Source organism: Tachysurus fulvidraco, chromosome 16 (genome assembly GCF_022655615.1).
Source record: "Tachysurus fulvidraco isolate hzauxx_2018 chromosome 16, HZAU_PFXX_2.0, whole genome shotgun sequence".
Lineage (NCBI taxonomy): Eukaryota > Metazoa > Chordata > Actinopteri > Siluriformes > Bagridae > Tachysurus > Tachysurus fulvidraco.
Genome location: NC_062533.1, coordinates 19,871,777 through 19,894,389, shown reverse-complemented (window position 1 = coordinate 19,894,389; position 22,613 = coordinate 19,871,777). Strand labels below are relative to the sequence as shown.

The 22,613-nt window shown below is 40.0% G+C and overlaps 1 protein-coding gene and 2 long non-coding RNA genes across 3 annotated transcripts; 2 read left to right on the top strand and 1 right to left on the bottom strand.

Moving 5' to 3' along the window:
* Positions 1–6,677: 6,677 nt before the first annotated feature.
* On the top strand, positions 6,678–8,340 carry LOC113656591. Its single transcript, XR_007138061.1, has 3 exons — positions 6,678–7,597; positions 7,749–7,802; positions 8,037–8,340. It is a non-coding gene; the product is annotated as an uncharacterized LOC113656591 (long non-coding RNA).
* Positions 8,341–17,295: 8,955 nt separating this feature from the next.
* Positions 17,296–20,400, top strand: LOC113656570. The gene is made up of 6 exons (XM_047801427.1): positions 17,296–17,446; positions 17,582–17,911; positions 18,040–18,381; positions 18,474–18,569; positions 18,664–18,698; positions 19,079–20,400. The coding sequence occupies exons 1-6, from the start codon at positions 17,407–17,409 to the stop codon at positions 19,196–19,198; spliced, it is 963 nt and encodes a 320-aa protein (XP_047657383.1). The 5' UTR covers positions 17,296–17,406; the 3' UTR covers positions 19,199–20,400.
* Positions 20,401–20,426: 26 nt separating this feature from the next.
* Positions 20,427–21,621, bottom strand: LOC125138975. Its single transcript, XR_007138065.1, has 3 exons — positions 21,560–21,621; positions 21,151–21,251; positions 20,427–20,627 (listed from the first exon to the last, which is right to left on the bottom strand). It is a non-coding gene; the product is annotated as an uncharacterized LOC125138975 (long non-coding RNA).
* Positions 21,622–22,613: the final 992 nt, after the last annotated feature.

The following is a 22,613-nucleotide window of genomic DNA, read 5'->3' as shown; positions in this document are numbered from 1 at the left end:
AATCTTCCAAAGCAATGCATGGGTAGACATCAGCCAATTTCGCATTTTTGCGCAGCACAATTTCTGAGTTCGTCGGGTTTATCATTTTCACCGGGAGCCAACCGTCGCCCCATAAGGGAGAGATTACTCTACCGATAAGCACATTACGGTGGACACAGCGAGAAGTACTAGGTTAAATTACAACCGTGCTGCCCACTGAGAGTTTTAGCCCTGGTGGTAGTCGACCCCAGACAAGGTGTTCGCTCATCGGCTGCAAAAGCACGGCAGACTTAGACTTTAAAGTACCAACTTTGTCCGGGATAGTACTACCCCTCCATCTCTCGATGCACGAAAGCAAACGCAGAAACTGACAGTCTTCGCTCTGATTTGATTGGTCTGGTTTATCTAGAACTCTCCAAAATCCCTCATTTGATTTCATCTCTCTGATCAGGGGTTTCAGTACATTAGTGCCAATGATAAGCTGGTCTACTTGTCCACTCACAATAAGGACTGGTACACTAAAACTGAATCCGTACACCTCAAGTTTCAGATCACACATACCTGCAGGACTAGTCTGCTTCCCACCGCACCCAACCAGGACAATGTCTGACGGAGGAAACAACTCCTGATCCAGGACTCCGGCTTCTCTTAGTTGAGGCACCACACTAGCACTCAAGGTAGTCGCCATAGAGCCACTGTCCAGCATTCCCTTAAGACAAACCTTGTCCTGTACCAAAACACTGGTGTAGAACAGACTGCCACTCTGCATTGACTGAATAGTATTTTGAAAAATCACAGTTTTATCTTTGCTTACACTCTCACAATAAAATGAATAAACCGATTCAACATCAGCGTTTAAGGAGGAACTATCATCATGCCCCACATTGCCCTCCCCCCAATGGAGGCTCTCTAGTTTCCCTGAGACGCGACAGTATCTTGCCTGCCAGTGTTTTCCTTGGGCATGATTTTCTCACAGTTAAAGCTCATATGTCCAGAAGAAAAACATTTAAAACAGAGATTATACATCCTGCAATGAGTAGTAGTACTATGGTCTTTGCTATTACAAACTTTACATTCACAGCTCCGTTTGTTAGAATTCTTAGGCCAACCACCACGAACAGTTTGAGCATTGCACACAATAGTCTTTTCTAACATGGTCAGAACTTTGTCTAAAGTGTTATCGGTTGACGGTGTGGCTGTTACTGACCTATGAGGAGGCAGAGAAGTCGGATCATCAATGGGCTCCAGAGCCCTGGCTGTTTGTTGACACACGACACTCTTTGTCGCTTTCTGTTCCCTAAGCATCTCATCCAATCTCTCCTGGACCTCAGAAGCTGTCCATGACTGTGTAGGTTTGCTTTTGAACACAATAGACAGTTCCTTATCAGGGCAATGTCGAATAAACATGACAGCCAGTTCTCTGCACCGATTCTCCAAGGTTCTGCCCTCCTCCCTAAGGCTTCGCTCAGCCACCTCAGCAGCTTTGTTCAACCTTAACCAATAATCCAATGGGCTCTCATTTGAATACGGTTTTACAGAGTAGAAATCGGCTAAAGGCATTCCTGAGCTACAGGAATCGCTAAAATGGTGTCTCAATACTGTGAACACAGCATCTACGGTGGGAGTTACCGTTCTGTTGCTCAGCCAGACCTTGATAATGTCCCTGGCCCTCCCCATTAGTCTGTTCATTACTTCATCAACCTTTTCAGATTCTACCATTTCCTTTTTGTTTAAGTACACTTGCATCAGTTCTTCCCACTCCAACATGGAACACTTATCTGTACCATCTCCACGATAATAAGGAGGTGCAGTTATCTCTGACTTTAATACTAAGTTTAACTTGGAAGCATCAATAATGGTTGCATTCGACATCTTAGGGTCAGAAACACTAGTGTTTCCTCCAAAACAACCACTAGACGGCATACTTAAATGCCTAGTCTGCAACAAACTGTCCCTGATAGCTTCACCAATTTCAGATCCAATGCGTCTAATGAGGTTATTCATGTCCTTCGAGAGCCCTGAATCATGTTTGATACACTCTGGGTTGCCAGGTTTTGTTATTGGACTACAGCTTATGTCATGTCGTGCATTCAATGATCTCAGCATTTCACCCCTCCCAGTGCTTGTGTACTGAGGACTCATAAACTGAAAACCTCTGTCAGGTGTAGTTAGTAGCGCACCCCTACCCCTACCAGCTAACATGCTGTGTTCAAATGTGAAACTTTCATCAGTCATAACTACTTTCCTCAATTTTCACTAACAAACAAAAAAAAAATTGTCCTTAAATCAAAAGTCCTTAAAGACAAATGTCCGTACTCAGAAATAAAAACAACAATTGTCCTTCCAAAGATAAACAAGCCCAAACCAGTCACAGATGAGCCGTTCCAGTCACGCAATTCAACGATGATGTCACCGCAATCCGAGGAAAGACGGTCACACTTTCAGCACCCCAGGCGGTCAGCATCCAGCAAACCAAACGACAGGTCACGGCACCATTTTGTAGTGGGTTTTCTTCTGCGTTGTGTATTTTTAGAATTAAAGAGATGTCACACCATGATGCAGTTGTCAAATGGTTTACTTTTGGCCTCTCGGGATCTCTCCTCTGTGTTACACACAACAGACAGCATCAGGCAGTAACAGGATTACGTCTGATCGAGAAGTGCCTCTCATCGCATTGAAATCCCGCGAAAGAGAGCATTAAAACAAAATATCAAACATACAATTGTAACATGAGAAATAAGAAAATCTAAGAATAGGCACGAACACTGAAATTATCTATTTACATACCTGTGTTACACACAACAGACAGCATCAGGCAGTAACAGGATTACGTCTGATCGAGAAGTGCCTGTCAATCATTACAGGTATATTTATATATGTGTAAATCTCTTGGATCATTCAGAATAAATACAACGTTATACAACAAAGTTTCAGCAGCCCACTGCACGTGTCATGGCAGCCATTACGTGAATTCGCACTTTACATTAAACATATTTTTACAATGTGCATAACTCAGATTAATAATGTCTTAACAAAAAAAAGTACTAAACAATCACATTTTGTACAGAACGTACATAAACAGTAAATAATTAACTACTTTTGAACACTTTCTTGGGGAGCTGATAAAACATACCTCTCATCGCATTGAAATCCCGCGAAAGAGAGCGCACACCGGAAATTACGTCAGCTCCACCCTCACGCTTGCACATGACCATTATACAATTCTTAATAAACATTTTTAAAAAGGTGAACAGTTTCGAAAAGGAGAGAAAACAAAACCAATAAAGAAATAATGTTTGTAGAAAAAGAAATAAAAATAATATTTTTCTAGTGGTCACGTGACCATTCATCACCGTGCCATCTCTTCTAACACGAACTTCAAAATAAAAGCCTTGTGTTAGTACAATTAATTAATAATAATTTAAATAATCTAGTGTAACAACATTACCCTCGCCACACATGCTCAGTTTAAATGGCCAAAAACAAGCACAGCTTCTCTCTCTACTATTCTGTTGTGTAAAGAGGCCTGTAACCTGACACCCTGAGCTGTGAGAGTGAGAAAAGGTCGAGGATTGCGCAATAAACCCATCGTGCACGATTTTCGCGCATTAGAGAGGCGGGTCGTGGCATACCGTTGGAATCGTCTCCTTATTGGCTAAAGAGCTGTATAGGTCCCGGCCAATTTCATTGCTATTGGAAGGAGTAATTGTCAGTCAAGGGAGGGTTCCCAAAAATGATGTCTGACCTCATTGGCTTCTCAGCCGTCTATCTCTGCAATACAAGCACCGATTGGCTCAAGTGAGGGCTTGTTTGATTCGTTACGCCCTGGGCTATAAATAGAATTTAGAATTTTTGAATACCCCAATGAGAAGTTAGAGCCGAAACAATGATGGTGGCGCACCACTGTTTCCAATTTTTTGGAATATTTGCGGCGCGACGAAAGCGTTTTGGATTAAAAGGCTTACAGATTCCAGTTCCTTGGACCTTTGGGGATTTTTGGTGAAATATTTGTTTTGGAAAATATTACCCCAGTGAAGAAAGGGAAGCGTCTAAAGGTAAGGGAAAAACTGGTATAGCGCCACCTAGGTCAGTTTTCTCCAAAAAAAAATGTTTCTAAGAGTAAGACGGCTATGAATCATATTATGCTTTGTGCGTAGGCTTGAAAAAATATTGAGAGTATAAACTTTACTAGAAACATAAGTTTTTTCGTGTTTTTAGATAATTTAATGCTTAAAAGTTACAATGAAATTATGCAGCTTCAGCCCCTAGCGGTAGTGTTCCACAGGTGGAACGGTGTTCAATAACAAACTTTCATTATCCTCAAAAATAAGTGTTTTAAAACATCTGTATTTTTCCAAACAGGTTGTTGGTTATTATCTTTACAATCATTTTTTGTTGTAAAAAGAAATAAAAAAAAATTGTTAGTTTCACTTTTGCTGTAATTTCATATGCATTATTACATATTGTCTTTCTTGTTTTCTTGTGATCTCGACATAATAAAAATCAGTTTTTCGTAATTGTATAGCGAGAAAAATCACAATAATAAAGTTGCAGACATCACAGCCTACTTCTTAAGTGTCAGACACTTATGTGGAAGTTGTCAATCACTGACAGACAGAGAGCTGTTTCAGTTTGAGTCCCTGATCAGAGCAAACACATTGATCCATGATGCTGCATTACTGAGCTTTTGCTAACTCTAGAAAGTTTTTTTGCAAAAATCACGAGAAAATTAATTCACGATCACGATAAAACAAGAAAGAAAAAAGGAAGCCTAGTGGTGGGCCTGAGAAAGCAGCAGATAATCATGGTCTGTGATTTCATTGACATTTTGCTTGTAGTTTTGTATTTTAGCTTTAATATATTTTTCAAAGAAAAAAGTCTCAGATGCTTCACTGTCATGTAGAGCTGCAATGAATGTACTGAATAAATACTAACTCAACAGTACTGAAAAATAAATTGTTATTCAACACATGATTTAAATGCCTTTCTTTCTTTCTATTTATTAATTTCTTTATTTTATATTTCTTTATTTTATACATTCTTAATGTAGAATCATGAATACATGTCAGGACATTTGTTTGTATTTTATTTTATGAACATTTCTTAATGCCCTGATAAAGAAAGAATCAACTTTTTACTTTATACCACTTTATACCACTTTAAACCACAGAGCTGTTTCCACTAACACTGACACATTCTCTGGTGTGATGGAAACCAGAGCACAAACAGCTCAAACCAAACAGAAGCGTGAGGCCATTAAGGTTTTAACCACATTAAAGGTGATGAAGCTGCCGGACTCGTAGACTGCAGCAACACTCTGTCTAAAGGTTTTGCGAGCATAAGTCAAGATGTGTTTTACAGTTTAATTCTTTAGTGATCACATAGTGTGAGAGCTTTCATTAATTATTACCCTTTATTTATTAGACCAGTTAAGGAGGACAAGTCCTCATAGACATTTATGCACACACTAGCAGAGACACAGGTTGTACATCATCTTCATCAAGGAGATTCATCTCTTGTGTGAATTCCTTCTGAACTGTGGATCAGTTGCAGTTTCACCACTTTTTGCTCACTTTTATGCAAAATTGCAGCCATTATTTTCATGTTTCTTCTTCTAAAGTGATGAACAGCACATTTTAGAAGGATGGCATGTCAAATGCATCAAAACCTGCAAAAGACAAGTCAAGAGGTTTTTAGCCATGGAAACTGCTCCAGTGCAGAGACAAAGGACTGAGTGTCCTTTGCGGGTTCCATGGTTGGCCACCAAAAGTGTGACCTCAGCAGGCCCAGAGTGCTACTGGAGGTGGGGTGTCAGGTGAACCAGGAAGCCTAGTGGTGGGCCTGAGAAAGCAGCAGATAATCATTGACAAACAAATGACCAGGTGGATCATTAGGTTTGATCGAGGTAGATGCACTGAGGCAGGGATCAGGAGAGCTCAAACTCCCACATGAAGGCCTCCATGCCTGAAGGAGGGTAGATGGCATCAGAACCCAAGAACTACACGATCCCAAGAAATATCATCAACAACAGTCATAGCATCAAGAGGTTGAAAGAACAGGGCATTCATTATGGATGGTACAGTAATACTTTTGGCAAAAAGTAGCTACTGAAGGTTTAGACATTTCATGTCAGTACTGCAGTCATTATGGGATTCTACTTATTATAAAACATAGAACATTACATGCAATTCTTAATGTTGGATGTATTGTGTGTGTGAGAGCTTAGAGGACTTTTCGGAATTCCCTATTCAAGTCTAGGGGATGTTCGATCGTCGACTACGGGAAAACCGAAAATTCCGTGGGAATTCCGAAATAAAAACTTCGTCCGGAGTAAGGTCCTAAAGGACCTGTCCGAGTGTAAATCGATCAAAAACTTGCCGAGTTATATGCTGTAAATGTAAATGTGTGTGCGTGTGTGTGCATGTGTGTGTGTGTGTGTGTGTGTGTGTGTCAGAAACCAGTCCGACTTTAGAAAGAATACTGATGAGGTAGAACACAACAAGACAACATTTCTGTAACACTGACATATTAAGTGGCAAAAAAATGGTCAAAGGTCAAAATGAAGGCTTTTTTAAATGAATTTGCAGTAATTATAAAAAGCGAGTCAACAGTCAGCAATAAAAACAACAAATATCAGCCAGAGGAAAAAAAAAAAGAAAGAACAAAAGAGAACAAGTGAAAAAACACTTTCCTAATGGAACTTTATGGTATCTGAGTAAAGCTCCATCACCAAAGTCAGACCCAGACATGTCCTAGTCCACGCAATCTAAACTGTCCTGTAGCGTAGAATCTAAACTGTACCACCAGCATTGTTTGGTTCTGAGGGCGGGTTTAAGTTTGCACGAGCAGGAGGGAAGCGTGATCTGATTTGAAGACAGGGCGGGGGGTGGGATTTGTAGGCGTCCCAGAAGAAGTCCACTATGAACATCGCTGACTCTCTAGTGGTCGAGTTTAATAGCTGTTACTGAGAAACTACATGCTGCTAGATCAGCCAAGCTGTCATCTGTCCTCATCCTACTCGACCTGTCAGCAGCGTTTAACACAAGACTTCAGACTTGGAATTCATCGAGCAGCATGGCAATGATCTGAGTCTGGACCTGGTTTTGTACTGAACACACAAGTTCATTAGATCACTTGGTGTGAACAGGAACGATGATCAGACTCTTTGTCGCTCTTTGTGCTCTTTTTTCTCTCTTCACAGCTGGTGAGTAACTTTCTGAAACTTTAATGTAAAACTATAATATTTTATATTTAACTCATTTACTGACATTAAATATTAAACATTCTGACATCAAGGAGATTGATGTGATAACAGTAAAGCGTGGAGAAAATGTAACTATGAAGTGTAGCATTAGCAGTGTCACAAAGAAAGAAGTAGTTTGGTACAGACAGATTTCAGGAAAATTACCTCAGTTTTTTGCAAATCCATACAAGAACGAATTGGGCTACAGATTTAGTGATGGATTTAATGATGTTCGTTTCAGTTTTAGTGTAAATGACAGTAAATTTGACCTCAGTATTAAAAAAACAAGAGAAGATGATGAAGGAGAATATTTCTGTGGAGAAATGGAAGGAAGTGTAGTGAAGTTCACATCTGGAACACATCTGCAATTTTCAGGTAAACAGTTTTACTCTGATAACCTGCTAATTCCAGATCAACACTTTAACCAGAATTATGTCTACATATGTATTAAATGTTGAATATTTCACTTTATTTATATTTGGTATCATTTCTGTTTACTTTCTCCTTTTCTGATGTATCTGTAAAGATAAAGAGACGACACACCGTCCAACACTTGGAACATCCATGTGCAATGAAATGAGTAAGAACTTTAAGAACTACATTTATTTAATGTCTGAATTTGATAATTTTTTTTTTATTTTTGCAGATTTATTAGTTATTCTTTGTTTGACAGCAATTTACCAACACAAAACAACACAAGTCAATGTGCAATAAAACAATTTAATACAAAAAAAAGGAAACTTAACATAAACTTCTGACCAATCAGAATCCAGAACTGAACGATTCCTAACAATAATTGTGTTTCTCCCTGTAGGTGAGAGCTGTACTGCTAACATGCGTCTGTTCTTCTGGCTCTCCATTTCAAGAATCGGAGTTCTCAGTGTTACAGTTATTATAATTACAATATGGTACAAGGTTTTAAAGTCAGGATCTCAAACTTGATAATTATCTTGTTTAATAATAATATATAATATAATGAATATAATAATATATAATTAATAATAATTGTCTTTTAACTGTTGTCTGTGTCGCTCTAACTGTATTTTCCAGTACATGACATTTATTATTTTTTTTAATTTTACTCCAGTGTGTATGTGTGTGTTAGATAATAAAAACTAGACAATAAAATTTTACTTTAATAAGATCTTCAGAGTCATCATCATTTTTTCTTTTTTATTCACGCTTGCGTGAATGAAGATGTCAAGTCCAAAGAAAATCATTCAAATTGTTGCAGCATGAAAAAGTATTGAACCCCTTAAACACATTTCTGTTCAAAACCAGCAAAATTGAATCTTTCACTTCCCACATCCAATACATTTATTTAATATTAACATATAGATTTCACATGTTTCTGTTATAGGCAGAAAAAAACGTTCTTTTTGCCAATTTGTGATTTCTGTATTTTTCCCGTCGTGACTGGTTTTAACCACCACATATTTCTATTATTATCAGTTTACTATTTTTCTCTTCAATTTCTTTTTCAGTAGTTTAAATACCTCTTCACAAACACACACACACACACACACACACACACACACACACACACACACACACACACACACACACACACACACACACACACACACACACACTTCTCCCTTCAACATCTTTCTGTCCTTCTTAGTCTGCAACAGAGAACAGTGATTAGATCCATTTCTAAATACATTACACACCACTGTTTCTCCTGACAATGTTTTTTCATCAGTGTTGCCTAAAGTTAACACCAAGAATTACACCTTCCTTCTGTATAAATACTCCTTTAATTCAGCTCAGATGTAGCAGCAGCAGTGAACTCAAAAAGATTCTACAGAGCTCTCTGAGAGCTTGTCCAGGATTAACCAGGAGGAGGTAAGGTCCAGGGGAGCTGTAACATGGCTGACATTAACATCTAAAGTTGGGACACGTGGAGACAGAATTTCACAGTGCTGTAATGTGTATGTGGCAAATAAAGGCCTCTTCTTACTATCTGCCACCATGTGGTGATCATCTGTTATCTCAGTTAAATATCATATTCTTAAACTGCAGTGTTTTTATCATCTGAATCATGTAAAAAGTGACTGAAAGGAGTCGATTAGTTGTTAATCTTCACTAAGTAGCAGGAGATTTGTTCGTTCCTCGTTTTACCAGGAGGTTTGCTCATTCTCTGCTATGCCTGACGATCATGAATATGTTAGAGATAAATTTGACTTTGTCCTGCTGTTTGTGCTGCACAAGCTCCTCTAACTCTGTCCTCTGTGTGTCTTAATTGTCTTTGTGTCTTTGTATATTGTAGGAATGCATGGAAGTGACCAGTCTAATCCAATATCTAATAATTGAATGTATAACCATTGTTATGGTATTTTTGTTCCAATTTTTTCCCTGGAAATTGCTCGTAGTTTGTTCTGACATTCATAAAGCATTTAGTTGGGTCTGTTACCATATTGGTGTCAGTGGTCATCATTATCCCTAGAGAAATATACTGCAGTAGAGGTCAATAATTTGTCTTTTAGTGTTGTTGTCATATTCAAGTTCAAGTTCAAGTTCAAGTTCTTTATTGTCAACTCTTCCACATGTACAGTACATACATAGAGAATTGAAAATGTATTTCTCTCAGTCCCAAGGGGCAAAATATTAACAATGGAATTTAAATAAAGCATACAGTATGCAGATAAAGTGAAAAATGAGCAGACCAATGCTGCACAAAGTGACTGGTGCAGGTTTCCGTATGTCAGTGGGAGGGGGGAGTGGAAGGACCTGGGGATGTGGGATCTGGAGAGGTGTGTTGGGTTCATAGATCTGTGGTGCTTGGGGCAGAAAAGAGAAGTGGAGGCAAGTTTGAGAGCGGGTTCAGCTTCCTGACATGAATGAAGCTGTCCTTCAATCTGTTGGTCCTGGCCCGGAGACTCTGCAGTCTCCTCCCTGATGGCAGCAGACTGAAGAAGCTGTGTAATGGGTGGGATTACCTGCAATGCAGAGGGCTTTGCGGGTGAGACGGGTCTCGTAAATGTCTTGGAGGGAGGGGAGAGAGACACCAATAATCTTCTCAGCTGCTCTCACTATATGCGCTGTAGCGTCTTCTGGCAGGATGCGTTGCAAGCACCGTACCACACAGTGATGCAGCTCGATAGTATGTTCTTGATGGTGCCTCTGCAGAAGGTGTGCATGATGGGTGGCGTGGCTCTGGCTCTTCCCAGTTTGCGGAGGAAGTAGAGTCTCTGCTGTGATTTCTTTGCCAGTGCTGCTGTGTTTTCAGTCCAGGAGAGGTCCTCTGTGATGTGCACACCCAAGAACTTGGTGCTACTTACACTCTCTCTACAGTGGCACCATTGATAGTCAGAGGAGCATGCTGAGTGTGCGCTCTCCTGAAGTCGACAACAATCTCCTTTGTCTTTTCCACATTCAAAGAGAGATTGTTGTCAGTGCACCACCCGCAGTCAGAGCTGGAGGCGTTTATCTATAATGTTAATCGGCGGAAAGACGCAAAGACGGCAACCAAAAGCAGTGAAATGTCACTATTCTTATTACCAGAGTTGTCATATAATATATAATATAGAACTCTTCTTGTTTTAAATTCTCACTGAGGGCTAAACCCCCTAAAGATGAAATCCTAGAACCGCCCCTGGTGTCAACCCAAAAAACACGAAGTGCTTAATTTAATTAACATTAATTTTGTCATTTGTAAAACATCACAATAATTTTGAGTTGTTTTCAAGGACAGAGCTGGAATCTCCCTACAGTTTGGGATATGGCCTTGGTGATACACTTGGTATATATTGTATTTTCCAAAAGTGTTTTCTGATCTCATCCCTACTGAACACCTTTGGGATGAATGTGAACGCTGACTCCACCCTACCTCACCTACATCAGTACATCACACACACACACACACACATATATATATATATATACATATATATATATATAAACATGACGTCCAGTTACCAGCATGACACTAAACAGGTAGTAGTAACGGTGACTTTTTACGTAAGTACATGTCAGAGCCCATACTTCTTTACTTTAACTTGAGTAAAAGAGTGTAGTCACTACTTCTACCTTTACTGGAGTCTTTTAAAAAATGAGTATCTGTACTTCTACTTGAGTAAAGGATGTGTGTACTTTTGCCACCTCTGCTTCATGATGATAGAAGTAAGTGCAACAGGACGGTAATCATTGAAGTATGATGGAGACGGCTTTTTCGGGACTGGAAGGATGGTGGCAGCTTTGAAGCATGTGGGGACAACAGCTTGACTGAGTGAGATGTTAAAAAAGTCTGTGAATTCTACTGCACAGTATCTCAGTATACGCCCAGTAATGTTGTCAGGACCCAGAGCTTTGCGTACATTGATCCTACTGAAGGATCTCCTCACACTATCCGAGGTCAGCATCATCACCTGGTCACCGGGAGGAGGTGGAGTCTTCTGAGCAGTGGTGCTGTTTTGCTTCTCAAAGCGAGCAAAGAAGGCGTTCAGCTCATTCAGCAGAGAGATGTTACTGTCACAGGTCCGTGGTGGAGATTTGTAGTCCGTAATGGTCTGTATCCCCTGCCACGGGCTCCGAGTGTCTCTGCTGTCCCTGATTTGATAGGCTATCCTCCTGGAGTACTGCCTTTTAGCCTCTCTAATGCCACGGGATAGGTTGGCCCTGGCTGTCCTCAGGCCCACCTCATCTCCAGCTCTGAAGGTGGCGTTCCGCGTCTTCAGGAGTCTATTGGTGCTCAGTGCTCATCATTATCAATAGAGAAATATACTGCAGTAGAGGTCAATGATTTGTCTTTTAGTGTTGTTACCATGTGTGCCTCTTTTTAAACTGTGCGTTTTAAACTTTTTTTGTAACTGTGCCTCTTTTTAACAACAAAAAGCAAAAGTATATATATTTTTTTGTGTGGGCCTTAATAATATAGCAAGGTTACAACTTCTACGGTGAAGGGAAGTTGTGCATTGGGATGAATGAGAACTGGAGTTTGGGTGAAGGCTTCTTTCAGCTCTTCGCATGCTTTCGTAGCTAAGGCAGACCAGCACAGGGATTTCGGTTTGCTTTGGAGGAGTGAGGTGAGGGGTGTGACTATGAAGCTGAAGTTCTGGATAAACCATCTGTAGAAGCATCTGTAGCAAATCCCAGGAAGCACTGAAGCTCCTTGATGGTGTTGGGAATTGGCCAATTCTGAACAGCTTTTACCTTCTTTTCATCTATAGAAATTCCAGCCGAGGATACCTCATAAGCCTAGAAAGGCTATATGGGAGGTATGGAACTCATACTTTTTGGCTTTGAGATACAAATTAGTGTTACCGGAGCTTCCGAGGGACTGCAGTGACATGTTGGATATGTTCTGGTAAAGAATTGAAAAAGATGAGGATATCGTCGATATAGACAATCATGAACTGATTCAGGAATACCCAGAACACATGGTGCATAAAGTCCTGGAAGACAGATGGCACATTCACTAAGCCATACCCCATCACCAAATATTCGAAGGGGCCTGACGGGGTCACGAACGCCGTCTTCCACTCATCTCCAGAGTGGATTCTTACCAGGTTGTACGCACCTTTTAGATCAAGCTTAGTGAAGATCTTGCAGTCACATAGCTGGGACGAGGGGAAGGGGGCAGCGGAACTTGGTGGTGATACTGTTGAGTGACCGGTAGTCAATAAATGGTTGGAGGCCTCCGTCCTTCTTAGATACAAAGAAGAAGGTGGATGCAGCTGGAGAGGTAAATGTACCTTCAGCGAGAGCTTCTCGAATGTACTCCTACATGGCCTTTTGTTTGGGCATAGATAGCGGGTAGATCCTTCCCCTGGGCACTGGTTCACCTGGTAGAAGATTATTTGTGCAATCCCATGGCCTATGAGGTGGTAGCTGCGAAGCTCACTTGGGACAGAATATGTTGACATACTCCTGATATTTGACTGGAATCCTGGAGAGAATATTCTGGTGAGGTCTTTCAATAGAAGTAGTACATACTCGGACTCTGGATATTAATGGACTACGTCGTAAAGGCAGTTGAGGGAAACAGGTCAACAACCGGTGAGAACTCCACCTCTTTACCTCACCGGTTTACCAAGAGAGCTTCGGGTGGTGCTGTATAAGCCACGGATGCACGAAGATGATATCCGAGGTGGAATTCTCCAGGACCAGAAGGGTGATATTCTCCACATGCAGTGCTCCCACTGTCAGCGCCATGGGTCCTGCACTATGGTGTTTGTTGGCTCTGTTTAATGGTTTTCCGGTGATGGATTGGGCTTGGAGTGCCTTAGGAACTCTGATCTTGGGGATCTTAAGGGAGTTACATAGTTTCGAGGAGATGAAGTTACCGGCTGAACCGAGGAGAGCTGAAATAAAAATAGAGTGATGGAGAAAAAATATAACACTTGAGTTTGCAATGGTGAGTGAAGGGATGGTTCAGACTGGATAACACTCACCGGGTGTCATGGTGGGTGGATGGAGCATGAGGTAATAGTATGCTCTGAAGCTTCACAGTAAAGACACAATCCTCGATTAATTCTCTGCTGATGCTCTGACAATGAGAGATGAGTAGAGTCCACCTGCATGTTTGTAATTTATGGAGGAGCGAACTCTGGTCGGCTGAAACGGGTGGTGAATTTTCCATCGTCAGACAACCTAGTGGCCATGATCCGTGCAAATGGACAGTTGAATGAATCTCTCCAATCCCATTAGATCATCATAAAAGACGAGATGTATCCGTAATGAAAGATTCAATCCATTGTGCTAGGGTGCGAAACTTCAAGGCATTGTCAGTCACATTCAACTTTCCTTGTTGTAAGTGATACAATTTGTCACGTGCCAAGGAATCAGCATCAGAAATATGAAAAACTTCCTTGAACTTCCCTTGGAAATGTGATTTGATGAAAGTTATTTTGGAGCGTTTGGTGCGGTATTGCTGCCGCTGCATCTCGGACATGAGTGATCATTGCAGGAAAAATCTGGTGAAATTCTCTGCCGAACCAGAGTAGGGTGCCGGGCTGGCCATGGGGGATGTGAATACGGTGGCAGAGGAGGACAGTTCCGTGACAGGTGCTGGATTGTAGCGATGAGCAAAGAAGATCCACTAGTTCGCAACTGGGATCCGATGCTCGAACGTTTAGCTTGCTTCTGGTACTACGTTTGGCCTTCTGTAATGATACACAGACACTACAGACCAAGGTAAGCAAAACAGAGTGAGGTTTATTGAAGTCCATGAACATATCTATCAGGAAAGAAAGTACGAAGCACCAAAATGTTGCAACACACATAAACACACATGCAGGGGATATCACAGGAATCCGAGTAACTGAATCCTTAACTTGAGGAAGTATATATAGGAGCGAATCCTGTCCAAAGGGAGGACGAATTAAGGGTAGCCGATTGCTCTGAGACAAACAGGAATCTGGAGTTTGAATGACTGCAGAGAAAATCACGTTAGTACAAACAAAACCAGACAATGAGTGAGTGACTGAGAGTGGCTTATATAGGGTGTGTGTTGATTGGTGAATGTGGAATAGGTGGTGCTGATTAGTACTCAGGTGCATGTGAAGGCTGGTGAGTGAGGGAAGGACCTGGTTACTCCATGACGTGGTTGTTTAAGCTGAAATTATATTTCAGACACTGAGCATTAAATCAGATTAAAAACGTTTGTTAAACTCCTTTTTTTAAATGATTTTTGGAGTACTTTTTAAATCATTACCCCTCCAAAGAGTGGTTCAAATACCCCCTTATGAAGAGATCAAAATCAAGGTCCGTGACGTCGCCCGGTATGGCGCAACCGGGGCCCCACCCTGGAGCCAGGCCCAGGGTTGGGGCTTGCATGCAAGCGCCTGGTGGCCGGGTCTTGCCCGAAGGAGCGACGTGGGGCCAAACTCCCATGGACCCACCACCTGCAGGAGGAACCGTAAGGGGCCGGTACATTGTGGCTTTGGTGGCAGTGGAAGGCGGGGACCTCAGCAACCCAATCCCTGGACACGGAATAGGAACAATGCGGGTTTCGTGCCGGTCGTGGAACACTGGACAATTTCTGTACCCTCGCCAGGTTTTTTGAGGGTTCATGAGAGTTTGCCCAAACTGTCCACATGTGCTTTGTGGATCTGGAGAAGGCATTCAACTGTGTCCCTCGTGGTGACCTGTGGGGGTGCTCTGGGAGTATAGGGTCCGGGGCCCTGCTAAGGGCTGTTCGATCCCTATATGCCCGGAGCAGGAGTTTGGTTCGCATAGCCCACAGTAAGTCAGACTTGTTCCCGGTCCATGTTGGACTCCGGCTGGGCTGCCCTTTCCTGTTCATTATTTATATGGACAGGATTTCTAGGTGTAGTCGGGGGCCGGAGGGAGTCTGGTTTGGGGACCACGGGATTTCGTCTCTTGTAAGATAAAAACAATGCCGGTAGCACAATTTATTCAGTGTAGAAGTAATGGGGGTGAGGGAGTGAGTGAATGGTTAGAGAGAGAGAGAGAGAGAGAGAGAGAGAGAGAGAGAGAGAGAGAGAGAGAGAGAGAGAGAGAGAGAGAGAGATGCTTCAGCAGAATTTAGCCCAGGAAGCCTTAGGAAGATTGAGGTCACCATTAACATTACCATTACCATTCATTTAAAGTCTACTGAACCTCTCGATTCCTCATTGGTACATGGGAAATGGTCCAGACATGAATAAAATGTTCATCTTTATTCAAAATTCATTTTTACTTTTTAAAACTATATAACTAATAAACAAATCTTCCAGATCAGTTCAGGGTTGACTTGTGCCAACACTTACAGCCCCAATGAAAAAATAATAAACTATAGTTGTAATTTTAACAACTAAACACTTCCTCAGATTTGAAACAGTTTAAGCAGGTGTGATGTTTCCATTAACTTTCACATGTACTGTATAGTGTGAGATGTTCTTAAACCAAACACCAGCATGAGGACGGCGTGTGGTTTATACCTCATCAAAGGTGTTAAAATGCAGCAGCAGTTTGTGTGCAAGTTTTGCATAAATAAGAATGTAACCCTTATCTTTTGTAGAAATGGTTAACATTATGTTGTCTCCAGTGTCCCAGGAAAATAATAGAACTTTCAGGCTATAATAGTGAAAAGGATTTATTTAGTGACCAAACCATGAGACGCTAGATTACCCACTCACACCATACTTTGACAACTTCCTCTAGAAACAGTGAAAGGTGAAAGTACAGAAATGTCTAGAATGTCTTTGAATGATGTAGATTCCACTCAATTGGATCATAGACATGGTGTGTGAAGTTTGAGTGAAAGAACTCAAGCGTCCATGGAGCTTTGACCACAGGATGATGTGATGAGACTAGTGTATAAGTGCAGTAATGTTCATGCTTTTTTGCTAATCTTCTCATCTGCAGCCTGCTTCTGCTGGCTAGCCCTTGTGGTGAATTGGGAAACAGACTTGTGTGTAAGCCTCCCCTTCCCAGTATATAACATCTTCACCAAGATGGCACACACAAACCCTCTCTGATTCCACACATGGTAACTGGGTGCACTGGCATACAGCATGGAACCAGGAGGAAACATGAAACCAATGAAATTCAATCATATTCTAGTAGAAAATGCATAACAGTTTTTAAAGGTAAATTAAAAAATATAAAAAAAAAAAGATTCCTTCAGTTGTCCCAAGCCTGCCTCCCATCTCCTTATTCCTACCGGAGCCTTGGGAAACATAACAATCCTGCACTCAACACATTAAACAAACTCAATCTTGACCATGTCAAATATTTTACACTTATTAGTCTTTGTGATCATTTTTCGATGAATTCTTCTGGAGCAGGTGGAATGGGAATTACACACATGTTCACACCTCTAGTGGAGATCTCATCACTCTTTTTGTATTGTTCACATTTATTTGTTATTATGGCTTTAAAGTAAGTTAGAAAAAAATGTATTAATACATAAACTAAGCCAATAACTGCTGAGTTCAGCTTTGCAAGTCATCTCGGACTTTCCAGTGCACTGTGATTATCTGGATAGAGTTCTATGATCACTGGAGTCAGAGAAAACAGCCACATGGAAAAATCTGTCAGTTTATTAAAATATTTGCATGTATGAGATCGTGTCATATCTGGGTATAAACTCCACCATCAGTTCTCATTACAGCCACTGGACCAATCAAATCAGACCACAGCTTCAAATCATCCAATCAGGGGTTGTCTCTAAACTTGGTTTTCTACTGAACTGTCTGAGTTCCTAACATCACTATCACTTTGTTTGTACAAGAACGATGATCACACTCTTTGTTGCTCTTTGCCTCTTAACATCAGGTGAGTTACATTTTTATATTTTTATATTAAAGAATTTTATAAAATTATATTAAAAAAAAAACATTATGACACATTTGACTTTATTACTAAAAAACCATTAAACAATGTGTTTTTTTTTGTTTTGTTTTTTTCCAGTGAAACCTTCTAACATCAAGGAGATTCATGTTAAAAAAGTAAAGAGTGGAGAAGATGTTACTATAAAATGTGGCGTGTTTAATGACAAAACTAAACTTGTTTGGTTCAAACAGAGTTTTGGAAAGGTTCCTCAGTTGGTAGGGAGAGCAGTGGGGAACGATATCAGACTTGATGCAGAATTTAATGATGGACGCTTCAGTGTTAGTGATGATAAATTGTTTAATCTCAACATTAAAAATGTGAAAGAAGAGGATACAGGAACATACTTCTGTGTAGAAATGCTGAACACTTCACCAGACTTTACATCTGGAACCCTTTTGGTTGTTGAAGGTAAACAGTTTTACTCTGATAACCTGCTAACTATAACTAATAACTAGCTCCAGATCAAGACTTTATGTAGAATTCTCTGTAATTTCACACCACTCGTTATTTATAGTAATATTTTTACTACGTTAAAGATGAGGAGACAAAACAAATTCCTCGAGCTGTAACGGTGTTGGAGAACGGAGAGTCGCTCACACTCCAGTGTTCAGTACAAGCCATTACTTCAAGCTGTGAAGAACCGAGTGTGTACTGGTTCAGACACGGCTCAGGAGAATCTGATCCAGGAATCATTTACACTCATGGAAACACCAGTGATGAGTGTAAGAAGAGCTCTGAGGCTGGTTCTCCTCCACAGAGCTGTGTCTACACTCTCCCCAAGAGGAACCTCACAACCTCTGGTAAAGAAATGCTCTACTGTGCTGTGGCTGAGTGTGGACAAATCCTCTTCAGGAATGGAAATAAAGCTGCAGATACAAGTAAGACTTGGAGAACATTTATGTTCCTGTGATTAGTCAGAGACACTTACAGTGATACTGATTCAAATTTCTTTTGTTTTTAATCTTCTCAGCAAATAGGCAGTGGATTGTTGCCTTAACAATCTCCAATGTAATATGTGTTATCGTGATCATTGCTCTGCTCGGACGTTTACTTAAACTACAAAAAGGTTTGTTTACTTTTATTGTGTTTTTAAAATTAATTTATCAGTATCACAAACAATTATGGTAATTAATCCTTATGTTTATTACTGTTGTATAAAGGGGCTTCAAACAACCAACCAAATAACAAAAATCAGGTAATTCCGTGTTTTATCATCAATTTTAACATTTTTGTCACATTTTTGGACACACACACACACACACACACACACACACACACACACACACACACACACACACACACACACACACACACACACACACAATCAGATACATTATGACATGCAGTGAAATGTTTTGACTGTCAATGTAAAAAAAAAAAACACTAATAGAAAATATTAAAAAGAAAAATAGGAATCGAATCACTTTTACAGTAGCAAAGGAAAGAAAATATTAAAAAGTATTATGAATATGGATCAGTGTCAGAAAGTGTACACTGATGTCACCTTAGAAAATACAACATATAACTTTTTTGTAAATCAAAGAAATTTTATAAACAGTTCTTGTTCTTTATCAGGTCGCTGCTGAAGAGGTCTTGAACTATGCAGCTGTGGGTTTTGATAAGAAACCTTCATCCTCTAGAACATCCAGAGCCAAGAGCCATGAAGATGTTTATGCTCAAGTTAAAGTAAAATAGAGAAAGAGAAATTAATTCAGAATTTAAAGACAACCAAAATTTACTTCTTTCCTAATTTTAAATTCTTGACTAAAACTAGACAGATTTTTAAATCATGAATGTACTAGTTTGCTTTAATTGTTTAAGACTAAAGCTTCTTATTTGTGGTCTAAAGTTCTGTTCTTTCACCATTACAGACTGTGTAACCTTCTCATTTGTATTTATTATTATTTGATCAGCTGGTCTTTAAATTATATCCTGCATTTTTTCCCTAAATTTATAAAATCCTCACATTTGAAATGTTTTCTTAGCATTTTCTCTTAAAATTCTAGAATTGCAATAAAATCCATAGTTTGATTTTAAAAGCTACCTTCATGACCGTTCAGGTCTCACATCAGGCCTTTATTCTTCTTTAAAACATGTCAGATGTGAGAGGATAAATAAATCTGTGGATAATGTAATTACTGTAAATGAGCTAAATCACATTCCCCAGCTGTAGGCAGTTTATAAGTAAATATAATGCACATTATGATGTTTAACCCACACAGATTTCCATAAATATTAATGACTTTAATGTGAAATAAATCTGAATATTAATGTTAGTGATATTAGTGTTAACTGTGTTACTTATTACTGCTGAACCTGAAATTCAATTCCAATTACATTTTAATACAGATTTTACTTTCATGACATTTCTATTAAATCTATTAAATATTGCACGGTGTTATGAGTTACAGCTCAGATTTAAATAGTAAATAAATCACTAGGAACATAACAATTATCACTGTATCTAACACGCTTCCCTGAAATCTCACTGAAGAATTAAGTGTGAATGTGTTAAACATGTGATGATGTAATGTGGGGAAATATGTGGGGAGTCATTTAAATTATCGTTCAGTAATTTTACTCAAACCAATAAATATTAGAATTGTTCCATTTCTCTTGTAATCATGTCCTGGTTAGATTTAGTAAAAATGTTTTAGTGAATCCTCAGAAGCTTCAGAGCCTCGGACATGTACTCTGTATCGTCATATATATTGCTGTGTAGTTTAAACAATTTTTAAAAATAAATCATGTTAAAAAGAAATGAGTCTGTGACTGTTGTATTTTTATTTAGTAAAAATAATTAAGGTATTATTCCTTACAATATTATAAGTAAGGAAAATATTACAAGTGGTGTCATAGGACATATGTAGGCGATGTTGTAGGCCAGATGTAAAGAAGAAAAGATGTTTATTGTAATCATAAACTTAGTAAAAGTAACCAGACTGTAACCAGACTGTCAGGCCTCGTCAGTCTGAGCTCTCTGATCAACAATGTGTGAGGAAGTGAAAGTCAAGAGTTCAGCTGAAACAGGCGTCATGTAGGGAGAAGGGCGAGACAGCTGAATCAGGTGACCAGATGGACAGACCGGCTGAATCTGAGATTGAGGGTCTAAGGGGAACCTGACCTTTAGTGGAAATAGAGAAACTAAGGCTTAAAATATGCATGTGCGTGCAAGCCCAGTCTGGACAGGGACAGACTGAGATCATAACAATGTTCAGCTCATAGGTTTAGTAAGCTTAAGGACTCTTAACATAGAACTCCACTTATATACAAAGCAACATTATAAGAGCAAGGGCTTAGCAAAAACAGCAATACAACATAACCAATATAATCAAGAACTTTTATCATAATTCAAACTCATAAAGCTAACATATAATCAATCAATTATATAATAATTGTATATATACACAGTATTTTCCACACTATAAGGTGCACCTAAAAGCCCTTAATTTTCTCAAAAATCGGACGTGCGCCTAATAATCCGGTGCGGCTTATGTATGGGTTAAGTACAGAAATAGACCCATAATTGAGACTGTGCCTTATAGTGCGGAAAATACTGTATATATATATATACAGCCATCTCTTCCTCAGGTAAGTACCACGCACATGCAACAGACCATCTGCATGAGGTCATTTGTTATGCTCACGTGTCCATCTGGGTGGGCTCTGTGGTCCAGAATGAAAGACCTGCGTTCACTCCTCCAGCCTGGATCTCTCCCAGTTCACCAAGTACCGCACTATTTGTCTCCTGCAAAGAACATTAGAAATATGTTTGTATAGCGCTTTTTACAATTGATATTGTCTCAAAGCAGCTTTACAGAACATAAACATAGAACAAAAGATCTGCAAATGATCTAATGTTCAAAAGCCCAAACTTTAGGAACTGTTTTTGTTTGTTTCTTTGGTATTTTTCTGGTGTAATTACGATAAGATTATTTAGAGAACTTCGGGGAACAGACACAGTTTCTATAGGATGAGCTATACAGTATGTGCATTTGTGTCAATGTGATGAGGTGAAGGATGGCTATTGAAATTTAGATTTAAATCGTAGTTTACCAGTCAGAAGGTGTTCAGCGCCCTGGAGATGTGATGCGAGAGGATCTCCACTCCAACTCTGCTGGGGTGCAGACCATCAGCACAGAAATGCCTAGGACGCTCCCAGAAACATTCCAGCTATCAATAAAGAGTAAATTCTGAGCCTGACACCATGACTGTAACCACTTATTTAACAGAAAAAGTCTACTGAACCTTTCGATTCCTCGGCTGGTACTTGGGAAGCGGTCCAGACACAATGATCCTTGTCATGGGCACTGTGCTGCAAACCATCTCCACCAGGGTGTTGAAGTCCATCTTCAGAACCTCCGACTGCCTTAGGCTGGTGTCGTTTGTGCCGGTGTGAAGAACCACAGCTCCGGTGTTCCTGCTCACGATCCCAGGTACCTGGGCAGCAAAATCAAGAACACGGGCACTAGGTAAGCAGTGAGTGCGAGCCTTACCTTTAGCCACAGCAGCATGGACGTGGTGAACAATGGAGTCTCTGATGATCACAGTGTCGCGTTCCGTTGGGTGAAGCAGCTCAGGATGGGAATCTTGAAGACCGGTGGAGGCGGCGGGGTAGAGGTCATCGAATGGGGCCCGGCTCACGTCTTCCGCTGCTGCTGCCTGGTCCTGGACAGAGAAATACATGGAGTAGAGGTGGAGGGAGGACTTATTTTCACACCGGGAATTTACCTGAGACAGGTGAGCGACTGAGCTTCCAGTCTGGCTTTCCGCTCCCTATGCAAAATGAATATCTTAATGTTATTTAAAAAAAAAAAACATGAAATTATTTATAATGTAGTGAAATATATATTAATATAGTGAAATAAAAGAAATTCTCATGACTGCAAGACAAACACAAAATGTCCTGATTTGCTGGATAATCAGGTTATTACACTAAAAGTCAAACTGGACAAATTGTAAGAACTTGTTGCATTTTTGTATTTCATGGCGCCTTTCAGAACACCCAAGGTCACCTTACAAGCAATATACAGGTCACTGCATAAGATAAAACACATGAACAAACAACATATACATATAAAGTGCATTTAAGTCTCAATAAAACATTGTT